Source organism: Linepithema humile, chromosome 8 (genome assembly GCF_040581485.1).
Source record: "Linepithema humile isolate Giens D197 chromosome 8, Lhum_UNIL_v1.0, whole genome shotgun sequence".
NCBI classification, from domain to species: Eukaryota; Metazoa; Arthropoda; class Insecta; order Hymenoptera; family Formicidae; genus Linepithema; species Linepithema humile.
The window spans coordinates 11,722,064-11,742,672 of record NC_090135.1 but is presented as its reverse complement, the minus strand read 5'-3'; the positions used below and the strand labels follow the sequence as shown (position 1 = coordinate 11,742,672).

Here is a 20,609-nt window from a genome sequence, read left to right as displayed (position 1 = left end):
TTCGCGCCATTTTACGCTATTCGAAAATGGATTCAGAAACTCATCAAAAATATGTCACAAGTTTGTATTGCAATATTCATCTTTATGATCATTGGTTATAACACTTCCAGCAAATCCGATAGCAGTTGTCCAACTGCAATCGAATCTGATTGGTCTATATTTCTGCACAAATCTAGCGATTAAATTTTCGATTGTGTATCAAGCATTAAACTCTGTATAGCAATCTATGATTTCATTGGTTAATAGTAAGTTTTCTCACTTTCGTAACTTTTTGCACATGTTTATGTTGTGTTTAAACAGCTGGTTCATATTGAGCTTTTCTTTAAAGTAAAGCAGAGATTCAATAACGTTTTACAAAAATGGAGTTGTCATCGCAAAGCACTGGGATTTCAAACGATTCAACGACCAAGGGTTTTGATTTATCGTCTGGAAATACTTGGATATATCCGGAAAATTATCCAGTCCGCGAGTACCAATTTAACATTGTCAAATCTGTTTTATATCGAAATACTTTAGTCTGTTTACCCACTGGTTTGGGAAAGACTTTTATCGCTGCTGTTGTGATGTACAATTTCTGGAGGTGGTATCCATATGGGAAAATTGTGTTCTTGGCACCAACAAAACCTCTGGTTGCACAACAAATTGATGCATGTTATGAAGTAATGGGTATTCCAAGTATCGATATGATGGAACTTACAGGTTTTAATATTTATTTCTTTAATGACACACATATTTATATAACTTGTTTGCTTTATAATATGTATGCAAGAATAGTAAACTATTTAATTTATAGGTGCAATTAATCAGAAGAATCGTGAAATAGCTTGGTCAAAGAAGAGAATAATATTTGCCACTCCTCAAGTATTTCATAATGATCTTGAGAGATCAATTGTACCTAGTCATTTAGTTAAATGTGTTGTTGTGGATGAAGCTCATAAGGCTTTGGGCAAACATTCATATTGTGAGGTAAAGAATATTGCATAGAAAAAATATATATACATAATAAACTGCATATTATTTTTATATTAAATTTATTATTTTTAGTGTATTAGAATATTATCCACACAGAATCAATATTTTAGGATATTAGCTCTTTCTGCTACACCAGGAAATAAATTGGATAATGTTCATGAGGTAAGTAGATCCAATGCTTTCATTCTCTTTACAAATTAGCTAGAAAAAAATTATTTCAAGACTCTAATATGTATTTTGTTATGTAGGTAATACAAAATTTACATATCTCTCATTTGGAGTTGAGAGAAGAGAACTCAATCGATATAATGCCGTATATTAATAAGAGAAAAGTAGATATTATATTGGTGCCTCTTAGTAATGAATTAGCTACATTTAAAGAGAAATATGTTGTTATTATGGATCGCCATGTTAGATTTCTTATGCAATATAATATATTGCGAGGATATACTGCAAACATATCTAAAGGAAGGGTAAGCTTTGTTGTAGAAATTTGTAATATCAACTGATACAAATAATTTCATTGTTCACTATATTTTCCAGATATTTCACTTATTAAAAGAATTCAAAACAAAGACTGACAAATCGGGAAATTATGCACAAATTATGAAGACTTTGAATATATTATTAACCATGTATCATGCTTACGAACTTATGATCAGACATGGATTACGTGCCTTCTGTAAATTTTATCGAAGTATGTTTGTTGCAATCTGTAAATTGTTTTTTTTTATTGTGATCTGTAATTATTTTTTCCTTGTGATTTGATGATTTATTGAGATATTTATTAACATAAATAGAAATCTTAGAAAAAATTTAATTTTTTAGCTCATTCTGATAAGTTTTGGATGAACAGTGAAAATCATTTGCAAGATTTACTCCATGAAATAGAAACTTATCTTGGACCATTTCCAAACATACATCCTAATGGAGATGTATCTGAGGTTTGTAAACATTTCTTAGTAATTCTACCTTAAAAGAAGCGTGTTACTTTTACTTTTAAAGCCTTTTTTTTGCATTATTTATTGATCAATTTGCAATTTTTTCAGATACCAGCTGATCTTATATTTGGACATAACAAATTTCACAAATTGAAAGAATTACTTGAAAATCACTTTAAAACCAACAGCAGCAATCAGAAGGATACAAGAGCTATAGTTTTTGTCGAAGTTTGTATCAATTTGTCATAATGATTAATATTATTATATTTAATGTTTTATTTAATATTAATCTTTAAGAATCTTTGAGAACTCTAATACACAAAGTATAGTATTTAATATGAAAATAATAGAGATAATTCTTTACTCACTAGTATAGAGACATAGTCAATGAAGTCTATATTTTACTCTTGCAATCAAAACCAGTAATCAGACCACAAATGTTTGTTGGTCAAGCTAGTCAAAAACAGAAGCAACAAATAAAAGCGTTGGAGGATTTTCGAAACAATCATGTGAACGTCTTGATTTCGACAAGTATAGGTGGGTAAGAACTTCAGATTATGTAATTGTAGCAATAAGTGGAATAATCTTGTAAAAATATTAATTATTTTCTCTTGCTATGCCATATTTTACATATATTTCTTTTTAGTCTCTTATCAGTTTACTGATAAGATATACTAATTTCTTAATAATTGTTACATAGGTGAAGAAGGGCTGGATGTAGGAGAAGTAGATCTAATAATATGTTTTGATGTATCACAGCATTCCCCAATAAGGTTAGTACAAAGAATGGGTAGAACAGGACGCAAACGAGATGGTCATATAATTGTTCTTGTTACAGATGGAAAGGAGCATGAGGTAACTGAAAACTCTATTCTTTGTACACACTTTGTATATACATATATATTTCTCAACGTAACTTAAAATACTTTGCAGAATTTGAAGTCTACGCTTTCAAGAAGGGATTCTTTGAACAATAAAATATTGAACACAAGTAACATATTTCCTTCTATGTATGAGAATAATCCTAGGATGATACCAAAACAATTTATTCCAGAATGTCATAAGATTCATATTGTTGCATTGCCGAAGACACCTAATGTAAAGGGTAGAAAGAAAAAGAAAATTATCAACAAAAAGAATGAAGCGTCTAGTACAAAACAGACAGAAAGTAAGTTTTACAAATAATTTAGTTTTATTTATTTCCCATACTTTATCAGATGTGTTATATTTTTCAGAATAGCAGAATAGCGTTTGTCTCATGTATTTCTTAAAGAATATTCACTTATTTCAGATTCACCTTCTAAAAAAGATGCAGGTCAACCGTCGATGATAAAGTTTCTTACTAATAGTAAATGCAAAGACCAGAACCGAAATAATACTCCAGCAAAATACTCCAAATGTGATATTTTTACTCAATTGATAACGCAAAGTAATACGCATTTACGTAATACGATAAATCCCAACAATGTTAAATTGTTATCTGACGATAATGCGGGAATTGATTTTTTAACATTATGCGCAGTAAAAAAATCGGAGGAAGAAATGTCTTGCGAGACTGTGTGTAAAATGGATACGACTTACGTGCCTCAGCGGAAACCAATTAAAGATTTGTACAATTTTATAGTACCTGACATAGAAGTTATCGATAACTTGTCTTTCCTAACGAAATTCACAGATATTTTACAAGTGCAAAATACAAATTTTGAAGATGATATACAAATTATTGAAGATGATGCAACGCGATGTGAAAATGGGAATGACAAAAGTGTTAATAACAATGATTATGTTAATATCAATGATGATAGTTTTTGGTGCACTATACAAAATAGGAGAAATATCGACAACGACGAAATAAGATTTGAAGATATACTTGATGAAAGTTCTGACTCGAATAAAACAGAAATTTTACATTTAAATAAAAAAATTGCAGATACCGAGATAAATCCAATTGAGGTAGATGAATGTTTTGCGTCTAATATGGGAGATGATAATGCAATTATGACCGATACAAGAACAAAATTATCAATTGATACACTACATTTGGAACCTAGTATATTTGAAAACATATTAAATGAATCATTTAGTTCAATCGAGGACATTTTTGAAGATAAAGATAAGACAATTAGAAATACAATATCTCCGGATTTTTCAAATGTCTTTGCTAAAAATGAAGAGAGAACGACACACGCAAGTACCGTTAGTATCCTTTATGACGAGGATAATGTTGTTAAACCTAATCAAGATTTATCAGTACCCACGGAATTTACCACACAGAGATCTAATCATTTAGATAAATTTGCGAAAAATTTTGCAGATGAATTACAAGATTTTGATTTTAATAGTGACGATGATATAAGTGAATTTGTTAAACATAAATCTAATAAGAAAAATACGTCAGTACATAATTCAAAAGCGGAAGAGAGTTTGTTATCTATAACTCAAGCTATTGGCGAGATAGCACAAATGAAAAGAAATGTAGCAAAATCACCAAGACTTTCTGTAAGCAAGAAGATTGAGGATGATGATGATGCTGGCTGGATTTCAGTCGATATCAAGTGTGAAACTCAGAAGCAGAAATTCGGAAACAGAAATACAAATTCGAAAATCAAGTTATCGAATATTAAGCGCAATTATACTGCAAAATCATGCACTTTTGAACAGAATTTCGAGCTTTTAGATAATTCCGATGAAGATTTCAGGATTACAGAGGATAACGCAAGGAAATTTGATGAGCTTGAAAGCAGCTATTTCCGTAATACGTCGAAAGAATCGGAAGATGGTAGCAGTTGTTTGCCTAGTACATCCAGAAAATATACGAAAATAAATAGTTTTGTCGATATATCGAACAACATGAAACTGTGCGGCATGTCAACGCCGATTCATAAACGTCCGGGATTGTCTTTGAAAAGAAATAAGAGCCAATCGGATGTGATTGATTTTAAAGTGCCTAGCAGATGTATGAACAATACGAGAGATAAGAATATCTTGGAATCCAGTTCTAGTACGTCGAAGCAGATGATGCCCCCTTTGGATAGAAAAATTGCACAAAAGAATAGGCACAAAAGAAACGATATGAAAAACAAATTTATAAATGATGAAGCGGAAGTAGACTGTGACTTTGTTAGTTCAGACGAAAGTATCGATGATGATGATGAAAATCTTGCAGATTTCGTGAGCTATACGCAATATTCGCAGGATCAAGTCGATATGCACGCGCATTATCTACAAACCATTAGGAGCCCAATCAAGAGACCGGGCGTCTTTCATTTCAGAAAACCACAGTCCACTGATCCAAACGTAGAGATCTTGTCATTATCTACATCTTTGTCACAAGACTCGTATGTTAATGTACGTAGTGTATCGGACATGTTATAAGCTTGATTTAGATCGATGCAATTTTTAAATACTTGTAACAACTAATGGACTAATTACTAATAGATTAATTTTGATTTTTAGGATTCATTTTGCGTTGCAGAAGACGCCGAGCCTAGCATACTCGATCATAACGATTCGATATTGGAAAGAGCCGAAAAGGAATTGGAACGAAATAGACGAAAACGTCTCTGTTTCGATAAGAATATGAAGCGGACTAAAAAGAAGAAAACCAACATCTTAAATCAGTCAGTGAGTAGTGAGGATGATATCGAACAATTGCGCATACAAGTTCAAGAAAACTGACCAAGAATGGACAATATCCAATCAATCTGTGATATGTTAATAAGTTATAAAATGCAATAAGATGAGAAAGATAAATTTTAAGATGATAAGCTATAAAACATGGTAAGTTTACTTAATAAATCCTAAAGTAAATTTGAAAATTAAAATTTACTTTTCAAATGTACAAAGCTTACGTGAATATTCATTAAGGATTTAGATGTATTTTTTTATATGGTGATATTGTTGTTGTAATAAAATCATGTAAAGATCTATCTTTAATCAGATAACATAATGATTTATGAATAGCAGCATATCATCATCTCTTCCTCGCGTAATTTTCCGTCTCATCTGAAATTCCCATCGTTTATTGAAAGGTTTTCTAATGGTATTTTTACAACCACCGTCATACTTTTCAGTACTTACCGATATGAATCTTCGTAATTTATATCCGTTTAAGCTTTTATCGCTGACTCATGATGAAATTGCGGATTTACCAATAATGTCTTTTGTTTTCTTTTCTTAAATTTTATATTAATATATAATATATAATTTGTACGGACATTATTTTACAAAGAAATTAAGATGTAAATTAAAGATAATAGAAATGAATTATATAACTGATCGGTAGATTTACCTGTATTGGTAGAAACTCAACAAATAAGAGTATAAGGGTAAAAACCCCATAGTGCTTTGTTTATTTTTATGTACAAAACAGAAATTTTTACACACATTATTCCCATCGTGAAACTAGACGAGGAACTGTGGACATCAGTAACGCATGTCAGAACATTCGACGAAGCTGAGTTACAGATACCTATCAAATGCCTAAAACTCTGTCAGGTATAAAAAATTTTGGTTTATCTAAGAGTTTATCAAGGGTTTAAAATGCACCTAAATCGAGGTGGACCTAAATATAGGTGGGATTGCAGGTATATAAGGACTAAACACAAGATCCTTACGTTAGTTTCTTCTTGCTCAACAAAGTTGTGGCGGTCTCTGAAGTTCCTTGAAGATTGAATTAATCATTAAATAATTGAGAAAAACATTGTACTGCAATTACAATTCAATCGTAAGTAATAAATTGATAATAAATTTATCCAGTGTTGCATTCTAATTGTATTTATTTATATTTTTTTTATTTTTCAGAAAAATTTCGAGGCATTTTTGATACTTGTGAGAAAAGCTAATTTTGGGAAGCAAGAGCAAAGATGTATCGTGCGGTGATCATCTTGGTTTTAATCGGGGCAACGTATGCTCGAACTACCGAATATTCGTTGGATTTGTTGGAATTACGAACCAATTCAATGCAAGAAGTGCAACGTGAAGATACAAAAACAAACGGGCAAACAGTTGTGAATGATTCGACTTATTTGCAAAATAATAATCCTGCATATCAAAACCGTGACGTGGATACCAAACAATATACGACACCGACAGAATCTAGTATCCAGACTGGTGTTGTGTCTACGAGGAAACCTTACCAATGGCTTTTCGAAAACATCGTTACTAAATTAACATTCGTCGCCAGAAGTTTGATAACTCACCGTGCTTGTATTGGCTTCTACTTCTTGTTTACATTCTTTCCACTTATTCTCAACTTGCTTTGCACACATACATCAATATGTCCCGCCTTCCTGGCAGATAGGGTACGTTGGAACAAATTTGTCTTTATATATAACTTTCCTTAAACTTAAATAATATATACATGAGAAACAAAATTGTTATTAATATATTGTTAATATACTAATTTTATCCAGAAATATTTTTGACTACTTTTGTGTGCAAAATAATATATTTATTTTTATTTATTCAACATGAAATTGCGATCAGCAAGTTGGTGTGTTACTCTCTTGAATTTTGCACTTTTTGAAAGAATTTTATCGCTCTTTTTTTAAGTAGTTGATGAAAATGATGATAACACAACTACACTGTATTGCCTCAAACTCATTGTCTACGTTTTTGTAGATCTTTGATTAATTAATCCATTTATTTTTTATTTTTATTTCAATAATTGCATGCAATATCTAATAACGATTTGAATGTTTTTGCGCAGATAATATCACCCTTGACGAATGTTAACAAGTTAGCAGCGGATTGTGAAAAGTTAAATGCGGTCACTTCAACCATTGACCGGGCAGTCGAAAAGTATTCCACTATGCAAGGCGAGTAGTCGAATATCAAATAACATACATCAAAAAAGACATTGAAGGACGGTATGAAATTTACTGATGTAATAAAAAAGGTGAAAGAAAGTTATCTAGAGTTTGTATTACTTTTGATAGCACATCATCACCCAAAATTCTTTATTTTTACCACACTTTGCCTTTCATGACATTTGTCAATGATATCATTTGAATATTGGAATTTTTCGTTCTTTACTAAAACTCGCGAAATGTTTCCCCTGCGTATACATGCATTATCATGCTTGACTAGATTATGCTATCAGACTTGTTACACGTAGAAAACTCTGGGAAATCTCAAATCGGTGGAAATACGGACGCGCTGTCAGTGTTACATACATTCCTTGCTTTGCGTCTGGCATTTCATAAAAAGTGTAAAAAACATTAAGAAGCCATATTAGACAGATAGGCGATTAATAAGATATTTAATTAAATATTAATCATAGTGAAGAAATAGAATATATATACATATATGTATATATATTCCGTATCATATTTTATAATATGCCTACTTAAGTGATGTCATTGCGGTCTAACGTTTAACGAAGAAGATTAATTTTTTATCCAGTTTATTTTAAATGAAACTTTTTAAATACAAGTATCATGTATTAAAATTTACATCTATACTCTTATTTTTTTAAAAACAGCAATTATTTAAGAACAATTTTAAAAATAAAATTAATTGTATCGTAACTTAATTGAGAGGGTGTTTCCACCTCTTTGAGAAGTTTTTTTTCTTTTGGCATTTAATATTTTTGAAAATAATAAATTCCAATAAATAAAGGCAAGTTGAAGAAAAATCAGAACTAAGTCGCCATTGTTTGAGAGATGATAATAATCAATTGTAGTTTCAATCCTAGTTTTGGATTCTCTTCAGAATCATTCAAAATTTTTGAGACAATCATCTCGCACCATTGATTCATTCGTTTTGTTTTTCTCCGGTGCGAGCTCAATTTGTTTATATTATTTTGAGAAGGGTCCAAAAAAATTGACCCAGAACGTTAATTTATTATGAAAATCTAAAGAATCACATAAATTTATTTTGCTTCAATAACAGCGACTTGGTTTTAATTCGTCTTTATTTTAGGATTTATATTTTGATAATTTGGATATCTTTAGATCTTTAAAAATATTCATCTCTTTGAATCATCCTGATAACTGATTATGAGCGTAAAATCTCCGGTGTAAAATGATTTATCACTCATACACGATTCTGTAAAGATTTTATACATGTACAAAATATTATCAATAGATGATGTTGCGAATTGGTACGTGCAAAGTTATTCGTTCCTGAGTCATGTTCAACACTGTTTCCTTATATTGTCCGCAATCTCCCCGCGCGTCTCGCGTGTCACCACCACTCTTCCTCGAGAATAGACGCTATAAGCATCGGATCATCAAGCGCTGACCGGTTTTACTCTTCGCCAACTAGTACACTAGTTGCGTCGAAAGGATCAGTTTGACTTTTGCGAGAGCGAACATCACGCTAATTTACAAAGAACCAAGTCACATTAATAAATTCCGACATTACGCAGTGTGATCATGCGGCTCCAATTAAGTAAGCAAAATATTCTTTTTTTTATAAGTTTTCCAAAATCTGTTTTCCAAATTTTTTTAGTTTTATATCGTAATTAAACGGTGATCGATAGAGAAACTTTGCTTATTTATACATATTATATTGATACCAACTTTATGTTTATAAGTTAAATCGAATTACTACTAATTAAAATCACATTTGTAAAATTTGTCAATTCTAATTGAGCATTTCTTCTATAGTGATATATAAATATTTAAAGCGCATCGTGTGTGTGAAATGGTTTTTAATTTATCATTGAATTCTTTTGGATAAACACACTTCCACGAAAAAAAAGTAGAAATAAAATATAGAAGTAAAAGGTGCAGTAGAATTGAAGGTCAATGTTAAAGTCCTTGAAAGTTTTTTTTATTTATGGAGTGTAAAAAGTCCAAGGTCCTACTAATATTCTGTATGAGGTTGCTGACCGCCAAAAAAAATGCGATTCTCTAGAGGTTTCCGTTTGGTTAAACATCCGTTACATTGTTATCAAATTATGTTATTTCCGGAAGTGAAAGAATTGCAAAACATGATTTAAAACCAGAAATTTACATATCTTTAGACATAATAGAAAAATCTTGGAAACAATACATTATTCCTTTATTTAAACTTTGACAAAAGGATTATTAACGAAAAGAAAAAAACCATGTCGTTGCATAATAAAGCAATTTAACACAAGGAAAGCTCGAAACTTACACACGACATGATTTAATTATTATATTATACAAAACTATTGAATTTGTTTACTTTTCTCTATAAATTAATTTGACGATTTGATAATTAATTTGATATTGAACTTTTTAATGGAAATTATGTAAAAAAAGAATATTATTTCTTTCATATGTTTTAATTTAATATTTATTTTTGTATAAAATATGTGTTGGGTAAACGAACTAAAATTCAAATTTTATGTTGAAGTCTAACTTACGTATACATAGAATAAAATGAACAATAACACATCTCTTATTTTATTTCTCATAATATTTTTTCATCACTTCAAGGACTCGATAAAAATACAGTAATAGATTCCTCACAATTTCTGTTAAGCAAGAACGACTAACAAATGAAATAAATTTAAAATGAGGTGCGCAAAAAGACAGTTCAAAACTTTTTACCAACTACGGCATTTGTTTTGAAAAATTAAATTGTTCACACGTTTAATTATAAAAAGGATTCGTTGTGTTATTGGTGATCTTGCGCTATTTATCGAGCAATTATTTTGGGGGAGAGGGGGATTTTTCTTTTATGATACAATTATAAAGATGAATTATCAACATAAGAAATAAAAAAATTTTTACAGGATATTTATGTCTCTTGTTCGCCGTAATTTTTATAAAACAAAACGACTGCGCCGTGAGGCAAAATTCTTCACGGGCGAACGTTTCTTCAAGAGTTACTCCTCAAGTTGAAGATGACGAAGATTTTGTGCCTTATCAGGGCGAACGTTTCACCGTATTCGATTGGATGTTGTTCAAGGTATTATATTTATGTCAGAGATTTATATACATATTTTTCGCAAACAGCGTTTTGCAAATGTGTTATAATGACGTTTGTCTAATTTAAATATCTAAGAAATAATTTCACGTAATTAAATAGATGATTCACTCTGTCTTTAACATTTCTTTTTAGAATCTCGGCAAAGCGAATGCAGGGAATGTATTACTGTCACCGATATCCATAAAATTAGCATTGGTGCTTCTTTACGAAGGAGCTCAAGACCAAACTGCGCGAGAGCTTGCTGGAGCTATGCAACTTCCGGTTAGCGTGCTGGCCACTCGAGAGAAGTTTAATAATATTTTGAAATCTCTGCAGGTAAAAAACTTGGGTGCATTCAATTATGCGCGCGATGTGAATTATTTAATAAAATGTGGAAATTTATATTTCTATCGAGATTGTCATTACGCGTGTATAATAAATATGCAAAACTGTGTTATTTACAGACTCCATCTTCCACATATACTTTAAATATCGGATCACGCATTTACGTTGATAAAAATGTATCGACCAGACAACGTTACGCGGCAACATTGAAAACTTTTTACAATACCGATGTGATCAATGCCAATTTGTCTGATGCGCATTCAATCGCGACTGCGGTTAATTCTTGGGTCAATAATATCACAAATGGACACATCGAGAAGATGATAGACGACGGTAGGTTTGCTGACGATGCTTTTTAATTTAATTAAATTTGCATCAAGCACATTTTAACTATTCTGTAAATTTACGAATACGTAATATTTACTTCGTATGTTTCAGAGAAGGGTTTGGAGGACTCTGTAATGTTGATCGTGAATGCGTTATTCTTCAAAAGTGTTTGGCGCCGCAAGTACTTTGCGCCCGAAAATACTAGGGTTTCCAAATTTAACATCAACGTTAACGATAGCGTAAACGTGCCGTACATGCATGGCGTGGGTCGATTTTATTTCGCCGAATCTGCAAGACTCGATGCAAAAATACTCCGGCTTCCATACGATGTACGTGACATTACTATTAGTATAATAATTACATGATCCGGCATGTATGAGACTTGCATAATGTTGCGAATAAATTGTTAATATGTAGAAATTATACAGAAATTGCGAAAAGTGCTATCTCTTTCAGGGTTCAAAATTCGCTATGTATATTATTCTACCTCACACGCTGTCCGGTATTGATCATATTATTAACGAGATCAATCCGTTTACATTGGCGAGAGACATATGGGCCATGCAAGAGTTGCCTCTCGATGTTTGGATCCCGAAATTCAAGTTTGAGTTCACAAGTCACTTGGAAAATACTTTGCGCGAGGTAAATCGTCAATGCTTTTAGACTTGGATAGCGTAAAGCGCAAGAATTATGTGCAAAACAGAATTCTTCAACAAGTTTTTCCCTTCCTTTAACAGCTTGGTATCCGTGATATCTTCGACGACACTGCGCAGTTGACGGGAATAGCAAAAACAAAACGAGCTTCTAGACACTTGCAGGTATCCGATGTCGTGCATAAAACTGGAATAGAAGTAAATGAGAACGGCACAACTGCTTACGCTGCTACAGGTATATTCCATATAAAATTACATAAAACTAAATCTAAAAATTAATGATTAATGTAAGCATATATATTTGTAGTAGCATCTTTGTATTTTATTAGAAAATTGCACATTCTTGCATTTAATACAACACTTTTTTTTCTCTTAATTTTTCATTAAATTAAAATCTCCATCAAAAGATCTGCGTGACTAGTTTTTACAGACCATAAATTTGTAACTTTAGATTAATTCTGACCGAAAGAAAAATATATTCTTATGCACTAATCGCCAAGATGGCTATTAAGAGCAGTATTTTTTTTTTAGTATTATTAACATTTTTTTCATCGATTATCATGGTTACACTTTCTTCTCTTAATGCAGAGATACAGATTGGAAATAAGATAGAAGAGGGTTCGTTCCACGCCAATCACCCATTTGTGTTTTACATCGAGGATGAGACCAGCGGCACTATCCTTTACGTAGGCAAGGTGAAAAATCCCCTAAGTGCATCCGAGACTACGGGGAAAGTGCAGCACGAATTCCCATCGCGATTTACCGACGAAAACGCAGCGATGAATTCTGGTAAACTATTGTAAAGTTATTTGGACTGGTGGAGTGTCTACCTTTTGTAGATTAGTGTCTAAGATATAAGATTACGGCTTTGGGTTAGAAGGTTTTCTTTAGCAAGGTTAGAATGGTCTCTAAATGGTTCTTTCTGAGCGTAACATCTAGATTAAAAAGTACCATTAAGATTCCTTTCTTGTACAACATTGACAGCGGTGCTGAACTGGAGTTGAGCTATGCAGGATATTTTGTCTCAGAGATTTGAAGATTACATATTTCAAAACGTAAAATAAAAATACATAATTACTTTTTATTAACATAAGTAAAGACTTTCTTCGATATACTTTTTATTCGATATACTTTAACTTTTAGGATTTCCGAAGAAAAAGTTAAAGATTTAAGATTAAAATATCCTGTGTAGATAAAATTTACTTTAGATTGAGAGAAAGAAAGATGCTTGAAATAATTAATAATAATACTAATAGTACTAATACATTGCATGCGTCACTTTATATTTGTATCGTAGTACACATTGTATTTTAAGATGTACTTAAGAACTTGAGAGATGATGATCAGTTTCTCAATTCGATCGAATCCTACTCACATATATTGTATTAATTAATTAAATCGCATAGGTGATTATTTTCATTTTGCCTTGACGAGTAAAAAAATTATTCCGCATATTTTACTCTTAAGAGTATATTTTAACTCTCAATTAACGATTAATGATTAATGATACTTTGGATATAATGACGTTATATAAACCGTAATGTTATTAAATACTCTATAGAGATATATTTTTGTTACAACGTGACAGCATTTATCATTCTCGGTGTGATATGTTAAGTTTGCGTAAATTTCTCGCGAATTTATTTACATTCAATACTTGAAATTCCAACAGTGCTATTCTTATCGAATGTACCAAAGAAATTAATTTATTTGGACTAAATAAATTTATAAGATCAAGAAGCCTCGCGTGTATATGAAATAAAATATGTTATTCATTTAATACATCAAGATTAACGTGACGCGTATTTCTAATGTCACATCCCAGAAATTTCAGCGAGTAAATAATTATCCTGACACAAAAAGTCATTTATTTAATGAAGTAACTTGAAATAATTGCAATTACTCTTTTTCTCTCCCTCTGTCTTCTAATGTTTAAAATTAAGTCAATTAATTAAAATTTATCAGTACCTTCCTTTCACAAGTTTTCTTTATTCCACATTACTTGTTACATGTAAATGATAAAATTTTTGTTATCATATATAATTACGTGTATAATGGTCTATTAGAAATACTAACGTCATTGTTAATCACAACTTATCAATTCCTTATCAATGATTTATGGTTCCGTGAATGGTTTGCTTTCATTTCAACTGATAATTATATCTTTATCTCCGTGACTGCACATGGTTCGTAAAATGAATTTAGTGAGTCGTTTCGAGAATGATGTTTCACAGTAAATGGAAATTCCGATGCTATCGTGTGCCTTTATCCTTTTCAGCTCCCTCCCCCCCCCCCTCCTCATATTTTTATATTTTGATTTCACTGCAAATCCTTCGTACATATATGTGTATATATGTATGTATGTCTGGTTGTTGGGTTTTCCCAGCTCTTTCAATCCTTCCTTCTTTCCCCCATCTTCTTCCTTATCTCATTTCTTTTTTATAGTCTTTTTATAAAAAATAAAATAAGGTTTTCTCTTCGTGGAACAATAAATCAATTCGATATTATTTTTGTAAAAAGTATTCTTCCTACTGGAATATAAAGTTTCATTTTTTTGCTTCAGTTCTCATTCGTTGCTTTAAAAGGCAAAAATTTCGCTCATCACAAGTTTTTGTTCGCTAAATCTCGCGTGAGTTACATCAGTGTCTAAATATTGATCAGCAGAATAGTATCTTGTCTTTCTTTTTTTATCTTTTTCGAATATTACGATTGTATTCTCTTTACAATATTGCGCGCAAAATTCTCTCGCGCGTGTGTATATACATAAACGATGGTGGTTGTCAGAGCGTTGGAGCGTACATAATATTTCCATTACGGTGAAAAGATGAGGCAATAAAGAGAAACCAGCGTTTATAAAGTGGGGATCACTCCTAGCCGGAAATTCAACTGTTAGCACCTGCCGACATTCGCGTTTCCGTTACTTGTGTTCATCCGCGTGTCGAGAGTCACGCAAAATACATATCGAAACGTGTCAGTTTTTATTACATCTTCCTGCCAAGTTCAAAATTGTGAAAATGTCACTGCCATTAGGGATCCTCTGCTGTATTTTTGCAGGTATTATTCACAAATTATGCAGATGGTTGAGAGACATTTAAAGTATATTTTTTTAGGAATCTCGCTCTTTAAATAGAACATCTTTCAGACGATTTTTATGCATTCTTTAAACGCTCGCTTATGTTCTTGTATTTTCGCTCGCCTGGAATTGTATTTTCATATTTATCGCCGAAAAATATTTCTTTTGTCGATTACCGAAAAATGTGATTCAGTCTTTAATCAAATCTTTATGTAATTTTTTTTATTGTTAATAATTATCAGAATTATTATACTTCGAAGTTATCATCAAGTCTTCCTCTCTGCGCTTTATCTCAATCACAATATATATCTCATCCACGTGTACAAAGTAATAGATCGATATTTAATGCAACTTTATTTGTGCTCCGTCATAACGTCATAACGTCACTCAAAATTGCCAATAATTATTAAACCGCATTTTTTGCGATTACATCATCGTTCGCATAGTAAAACGATGCTCGTTAAAGTCACTCGACGAGTCTCACGATTGGTTCCCCGATAGTCGGTATTATCATCCTTGATATGCCTCTTCTCTCGCCGTTCTGTCTCTTTCTCTCTCTCTCTCTCTCGTTCGACTGTAAATAAGAAATCTGTCAGATACTTAGGAAACGAGAAAAATTCTCGATACGTGATAAGCGTTAATTATTTCATGATTTTATAACTTCGATACCGATACGATAAACGTTAAATTCCCATTTATTTTCAAAGACTACAGATTCTTAGATACTTTTCGCGAAAAATTTACATTATCCTTAATCAAATTAAATTATAAATCGTATTCTGTAAAATATTATTATTCAATAATAAAATGACCAGAGATGTTCACAAGAAATAATAACATTAAAAATGTATGTGTACGAGCGTGCCATTCTTATAAATTATGAATTATTTGTTTTTATTGTTAACGCAAAGATATGTTTCTTACAGTTCCTGCTGCGATAAGTGCCGAAGACCGATACTCCTTTTTCAACATCGATCTCTTGCAGGTGAGAAGGTATATATGAATGAGAAGGTATATATGCGGCAATAAAGATTTTTCATCTTTATTTTGAAAAAAGTAGAAAAAAATTAGGCGCAATAAGTGCAATACAAAATCATGAGTTTCTGAGAACTTTGTTAATCAATTATTCGTCTGTATGAAGTATTTGTCTGAATTTTTTCTATTAATTTAACATTTTGGAATTTGTTCTCCTCTTTGCACTTATTTATTTTAATATAATATATTTTAACTTTTATTACACGAAATAAAACAACAATGTTTTAATAAAAAATTCAAGAGTATATAATACTGTTTTGTAATTTTACATGTAAAAGTACAAACGTTTTCTTTTTGTATTTATAATAGTTTCATGATTGCAGAGAGTGAACGAGGACATCGAGGGTAATTTAGTACTGTCTCCATCCAGTGCAAAAGTCGCCCTTACGAGTTTGGTGGAAGGTACTGGTGGTCGGACGCGTCAAGAACTTCTCGCAGCTCTGAGATTGCCACCGGAGGAATACGTCATTAGAAAATTAGCGAGACGCACTTTCCTGCCCTTGAAAGTAAATTAGAATTATTGAGATAAACTTGATCAATTCAACACTTTGCGCTGCTGTAGAATCTAGCAGTGTAAAAACAATATAAAGTAATCTTTATGCTATTCGCGACGAAAGAATGAAATTGATGGATATATTAAGTATACATTTTGGTGTCTCTGTAGTGTAGAAAATTTATGGATTTACATATCAGAAATCACATATATATATATTAGCGCTTTTGATTTTTTAACAGATACATCTTTCTTCTCTGAGAAATGCTTGATTTTTCTTCTTACATTTCGTATTATTTCAGAGCTACCAAAATGGCACGGAAATCGACGTAGCCACTCGCTTATGGATCAATCCCATTCTCATGGCATCCCCTAATTACATAACGACCTTGAATAATTATTACGGAGCCGATATCGAACGGCTAAATTTTGCAAACGCAAACAATGCGGCAAATGTAATCAACGGCTGGGTTCGCGAACATACACGAGATAATATCAAATCGATCATTCAGCCAGGTACATTTAATTTATCTATTAAGAATTGCAAAAGTTACTTCACAAAAGGAGTTTTAGGGATTTTATCTGGGAAATTATACACTTATATTGTTTAATCTGGAAATGTCGGTATCTTCCAGTTGAAAGATTTTATTAATATTTTGTTTCAGGCACTCTTAGCGCCGACACCCAAATACTGTTAACATCGGCCTTATACTTCAAAGGACGATGGTTGAAATCCTTCGATAGGCATGCCACGCGTCCGCGGTGTTTCCGTGTTCCCGCACGTGGTTGCCAAAACATTCTCATGATGGAAAATAGTTCCAAGTATCGGTACGGCTATATAGCTTCCCTCGACGCTGACGTAGTGGAAATTCCGTACTCGGTATGATTTCTGATTCTTATGTCACCGAGAATCGGTTTTAAATTTCTGGTATTTTTACGAGAACTCACATAATTATTATTCAATTTATATTCTTGAATTTATAAAATACCTCGCAGTATTTACATTTCTATAAATTCATTCAAAATATTTTAGGAGAAAAATTATTACAAAAAAATTACACCAAAGCAACATTATTTTTATCTTAAAAAGATTCAATAAAAGATAAATTTTCCGTAATGTGGAATACGATATATAAAATACGGTACTTTTGTTACATTTTTTTGAAAGACTCTATTTCTTTCAATACTAACAAATATACGGAAATGTATATACGGTGAGATATTTTGAGAAATATTCATTATACGAAAGTCGAAATAAAATTTGTGTTTCAGAACGGCATGACGTCGATGTTGATATTTCTTCCGGCTCATGAAGAGAGCGATCCGTACCTCCAGATCTTATCCAAAGATCTGTCGTATGTTCCAATGAAAACGCTGCTAAGTAGTCTCAATGAAACTGAAGTGCTCCTTTCTATTCCGCGATTCAGCATTGAGAGCAAACTAGATTTACGTTCACCCTTGATGCGCGTAAGTATATTTATGAATAAAGCTATGAAAATTCTTGTTACAATTATTATGATAATTAGGTCACAATGGCATTTAAGTATAGTTATTAATAGTTATTGCAAGTATAACAATTATTCCTATTATTCCCAATTATTTTAAATTGTTCATTATTGTTTTATCATTATGTTACCAATATATATATGTATAGTTGAGAAAAAAGGAAAATAGATAAATGTAGTTTTCTATTATAGATGGGTGTATCGGACATTTTCGGCCCGGCAGCAAATTTCACGGGAATCGTACATAATAATTATTTACGTATAGGAAATATAATTCAAAATGCTAAAATAGAAGTCGATGAGGAGGGAACTATTGCTGCTGCTGTAACAGGTAATTACCAGTATAGTTTATAACATTCCTTTCAATTTAATGGAATTTAAAAATTGTTGAGTCAATGTTTATTTAATTACAGAACTCGCAGTTGTGCCTCTTATGGCTAACATGGCGTCAACTTTCATAGCAAACAGACCATTTATGTTTACTATTGTCGATCTGGTAACGAGCGAGACCATGTTTGCTGGTCGTTTCATGGGTCCTGCTACAGACAACAGAAGTGTTTAGAAATAAGTTTAATACTCAGGTTATTGTTTTTATATTAAAAAAATGCTCGTAGTATGAAAGATTATCATTTATGTATATAATACTGCTTTATGTGCTACATATTATGCATATATTATTGCATATTATATATATAATACTGCTTCTTGTGTCACAAGTAATGATTCAGTTATAATTAGATTGATGAAAGGAGATGAAAAGCCAAAGCTGGATGTTAGTAGCTTGTTTAATTTAAATCTTCTTGGTCCAAATTTGAGTACAGCGTATTTATAATATATACAACTTAAATTTGGAGCAAGAAGATTTAAATTAAACAAGTTACTAACATCCAACTTTGGCTTTTCATCTCCTTCCGTCATTCTGATTAGTTATAATTATCAGATAATGATTGTTTATTCTTTTATACTGAAATAAATGACAAATATTAAAATAAATAAAGTAAGCAATTTTTGCAGCATACCTTTGCAAAACACAGGGTCTTAAGAAACTTACTAGCATCAAGTTTAGTTGTTATTTATTTACATATTTGAAGATCTGGTACAGATCATTACATATGCAGCTAAAATAGAATGTCTCCATTCTCCTAAAATCTTTCATTCACTGCTCGTACTTGTCCTTTATGTGTTTCCATAGTTTCTGAAAAAAGAAATGGATCTGTTATGCAATCAATATCTTATATCACTTGTATATCAGAATATGAACTAAACATATCATTCTTATGCAGTATGTTGATGAATCGCGATATTAAAAAATGAGATATGACTTCGTTGTGCAATATTATATCTTTTTTTGTCACAAATGTTATTATGTTACCACAAATGCAAAATAATTTGGAACAACCTAACTTTATTTCAACATGTTAACCTAAACCTAAACTAAAAATACCAAATTTGACATTTATATATAAATATATTACACACATAATATTATCAAGATACATAATATTAAAGAATAAAAGAAATGTAAAAGAGCATGCTTACCCCTTTATTAATAGTGTCAAAAATCTTCTCTGAAGCCAAATCAAATCCCCTTTCGAAAATGAAAGCGGTAGCTATGATGGTAACCGTAAATGTAGATGTTCGTTTCAGAACGAGATTGTATAACGTAGCACCGAGACCCATTTTTTATTATATTTTCAACTTCTACAACGATCTTGTTCGAAAATGACAATTGTCATAAGCAAAAGCTCCGAGAAATTCTTACAATTACGGTAACCACAAAGTAACGATAAAGTAAGATAATACCTCCCAAAATTGGCACGAAACAGCAGCGACGCTCTGTGGCACAGTATTTACAATTGAAATATAACTATAAATTTTATACAAACTACTTAGTTTACATTATTATTAAAAGAATTTGACGAGCATTTTAACACTGTCAAAAATAGCACAGAAGCGAAAATAAGCATGTAGAAAGATTAAGATTACTCATTGAAGCGGCCCGAATACATCATTAATACCATACGCACGCGAAGCTACGTATGTGCACGTGAATTCCGCGCTTCAGACACTAGAAAAGAGCAGACATACTATTTCTGTCTCCTTTCATAGCGGCCATTTTAGCGGGAATTTTAAAATTTTATTAACAGGAGCACATGATGATTTAGGAGCTTATTCGTAACAGTGCAATCGGTACACTTACCATCAATGCATTTGTAATGTTGCTTTAGCTAATCAATAGATAGCACTGTTATGAGTAAGCTCCTTTGTCATCATGTGCTCCTGTTAACAAAATATTAAACTTCCAATTAAAATGGCGCGTTTCAGGTTGTTCCAACGAGTAACTAATCTTTCTACATGCTTATTTTCGCTTCTGAACCA

General features: G+C 31.7%; 3 protein-coding genes across 7 annotated transcripts; 2 read left to right on the top strand and 1 right to left on the bottom strand.

The window, feature by feature from the left end:
- The first annotated feature begins 231 nt into the window (after window positions 1-231).
- Fancm (FA complementation group M) lies at window positions 232-9,021 on the top strand. Of its 5 annotated transcripts, none has more exons than XR_001101007.2 (16): window positions 232-699; window positions 794-966; window positions 1,045-1,134; window positions 1,221-1,445; window positions 1,516-1,669; window positions 1,801-1,916; window positions 2,022-2,141; window positions 2,285-2,450; window positions 2,614-2,768; window positions 2,847-3,081; window positions 3,205-5,261; window positions 5,370-5,693; window positions 6,322-6,410; window positions 6,500-6,639; window positions 6,717-7,216; window positions 7,624-9,021. XR_001101007.2 is itself a non-coding variant. In XM_012369585.2 (12 exons), exons 1-12 carry the CDS (start codon window positions 360-362, stop codon window positions 5,589-5,591), a joined length of 4,053 nt encoding a protein of 1,350 aa, XP_012225008.2. In that variant the 5' UTR covers window positions 232-359; the 3' UTR covers window positions 5,592-5,849. The 5 variants fall into 5 exon arrangements, 1 of the variants encoding a protein (XP_012225008.2); XR_010891407.1 differs by having other exon boundaries at window positions 6,488-6,639; XR_001101006.2 differs by having other exon boundaries at window positions 6,286-6,410.
- Window positions 9,022-9,149: 128 nt separating this feature from the next.
- Spn27A (Serpin 27A) lies at window positions 9,150-19,940 on the top strand. The gene is made up of 15 exons (XM_012369587.2): window positions 9,150-9,308; window positions 10,624-10,799; window positions 10,953-11,135; window positions 11,264-11,477; window positions 11,583-11,800; window positions 11,928-12,113; window positions 12,209-12,359; window positions 12,713-12,913; window positions 16,124-16,182; window positions 16,556-16,738; window positions 17,028-17,241; window positions 17,391-17,605; window positions 17,998-18,192; window positions 18,423-18,561; window positions 18,644-19,940. The coding sequence occupies exons 1-15, from the start codon at window positions 9,293-9,295 to the stop codon at window positions 18,790-18,792; spliced, it is 2,499 nt and encodes an 832-aa protein (XP_012225010.1). The 5' UTR covers window positions 9,150-9,292; the 3' UTR covers window positions 18,793-19,940.
- ox (ubiquinol-cytochrome C reductase complex subunit oxen) lies at window positions 19,287-19,910 on the bottom strand. Its single transcript, XM_012369595.2, has 2 exons — window positions 19,770-19,910; window positions 19,287-19,425 (listed from the first exon to the last, which is right to left on the bottom strand). Exons 1-2 carry the CDS (start codon window positions 19,908-19,910, stop codon window positions 19,387-19,389), a joined length of 180 nt encoding a protein of 59 aa, XP_012225018.1. The 3' UTR covers window positions 19,287-19,386.
- Window positions 19,941-20,609: the final 669 nt, after the last annotated feature.

What these genes read in the sequence shown, in the direction of transcription:
- ox (XM_012369595.2), bottom strand. Translation starts at nt 19,910, where the DNA reads ATGGGTCTCGGTGCTACGTTATACAATCTCGTTCTGAAACGAACATCT. An exon ending in TTGACACTATTAATAAAGGG is followed by an intron (nt 19,426 to 19,769) that starts GTAAGCATGCTC and finishes TTCTTTTTTCAG; the next exon opens with AAACTATGGAAACACATAAA.
- Spn27A (XM_012369587.2), top strand. An exon ending in ATATTTTGAAATCTCTGCAG is followed by an intron (nt 11,136 to 11,263) that starts GTAAAAAACTTG and finishes TGTTATTTACAG; the next exon opens with ACTCCATCTTCCACATATAC. An exon ending in CGAGAAGATGATAGACGACG is followed by an intron (nt 11,478 to 11,582) that starts GTAGGTTTGCTG and finishes CGTATGTTTCAG; the next exon opens with AGAAGGGTTTGGAGGACTCT.
- Fancm (XM_012369585.2), top strand. Translation starts at nt 360, where the DNA reads ATGGAGTTGTCATCGCAAAGCACTGGGATTTCAAACGATTCAACGACC. An exon ending in CAAACATATCTAAAGGAAGG is followed by an intron (nt 1,446 to 1,515) that starts GTAAGCTTTGTT and finishes TATATTTTCCAG; the next exon opens with ATATTTCACTTATTAAAAGA. An exon ending in CTAATGGAGATGTATCTGAG is followed by an intron (nt 1,917 to 2,021) that starts GTTTGTAAACAT and finishes CAATTTTTTCAG; the next exon opens with ATACCAGCTGATCTTATATT.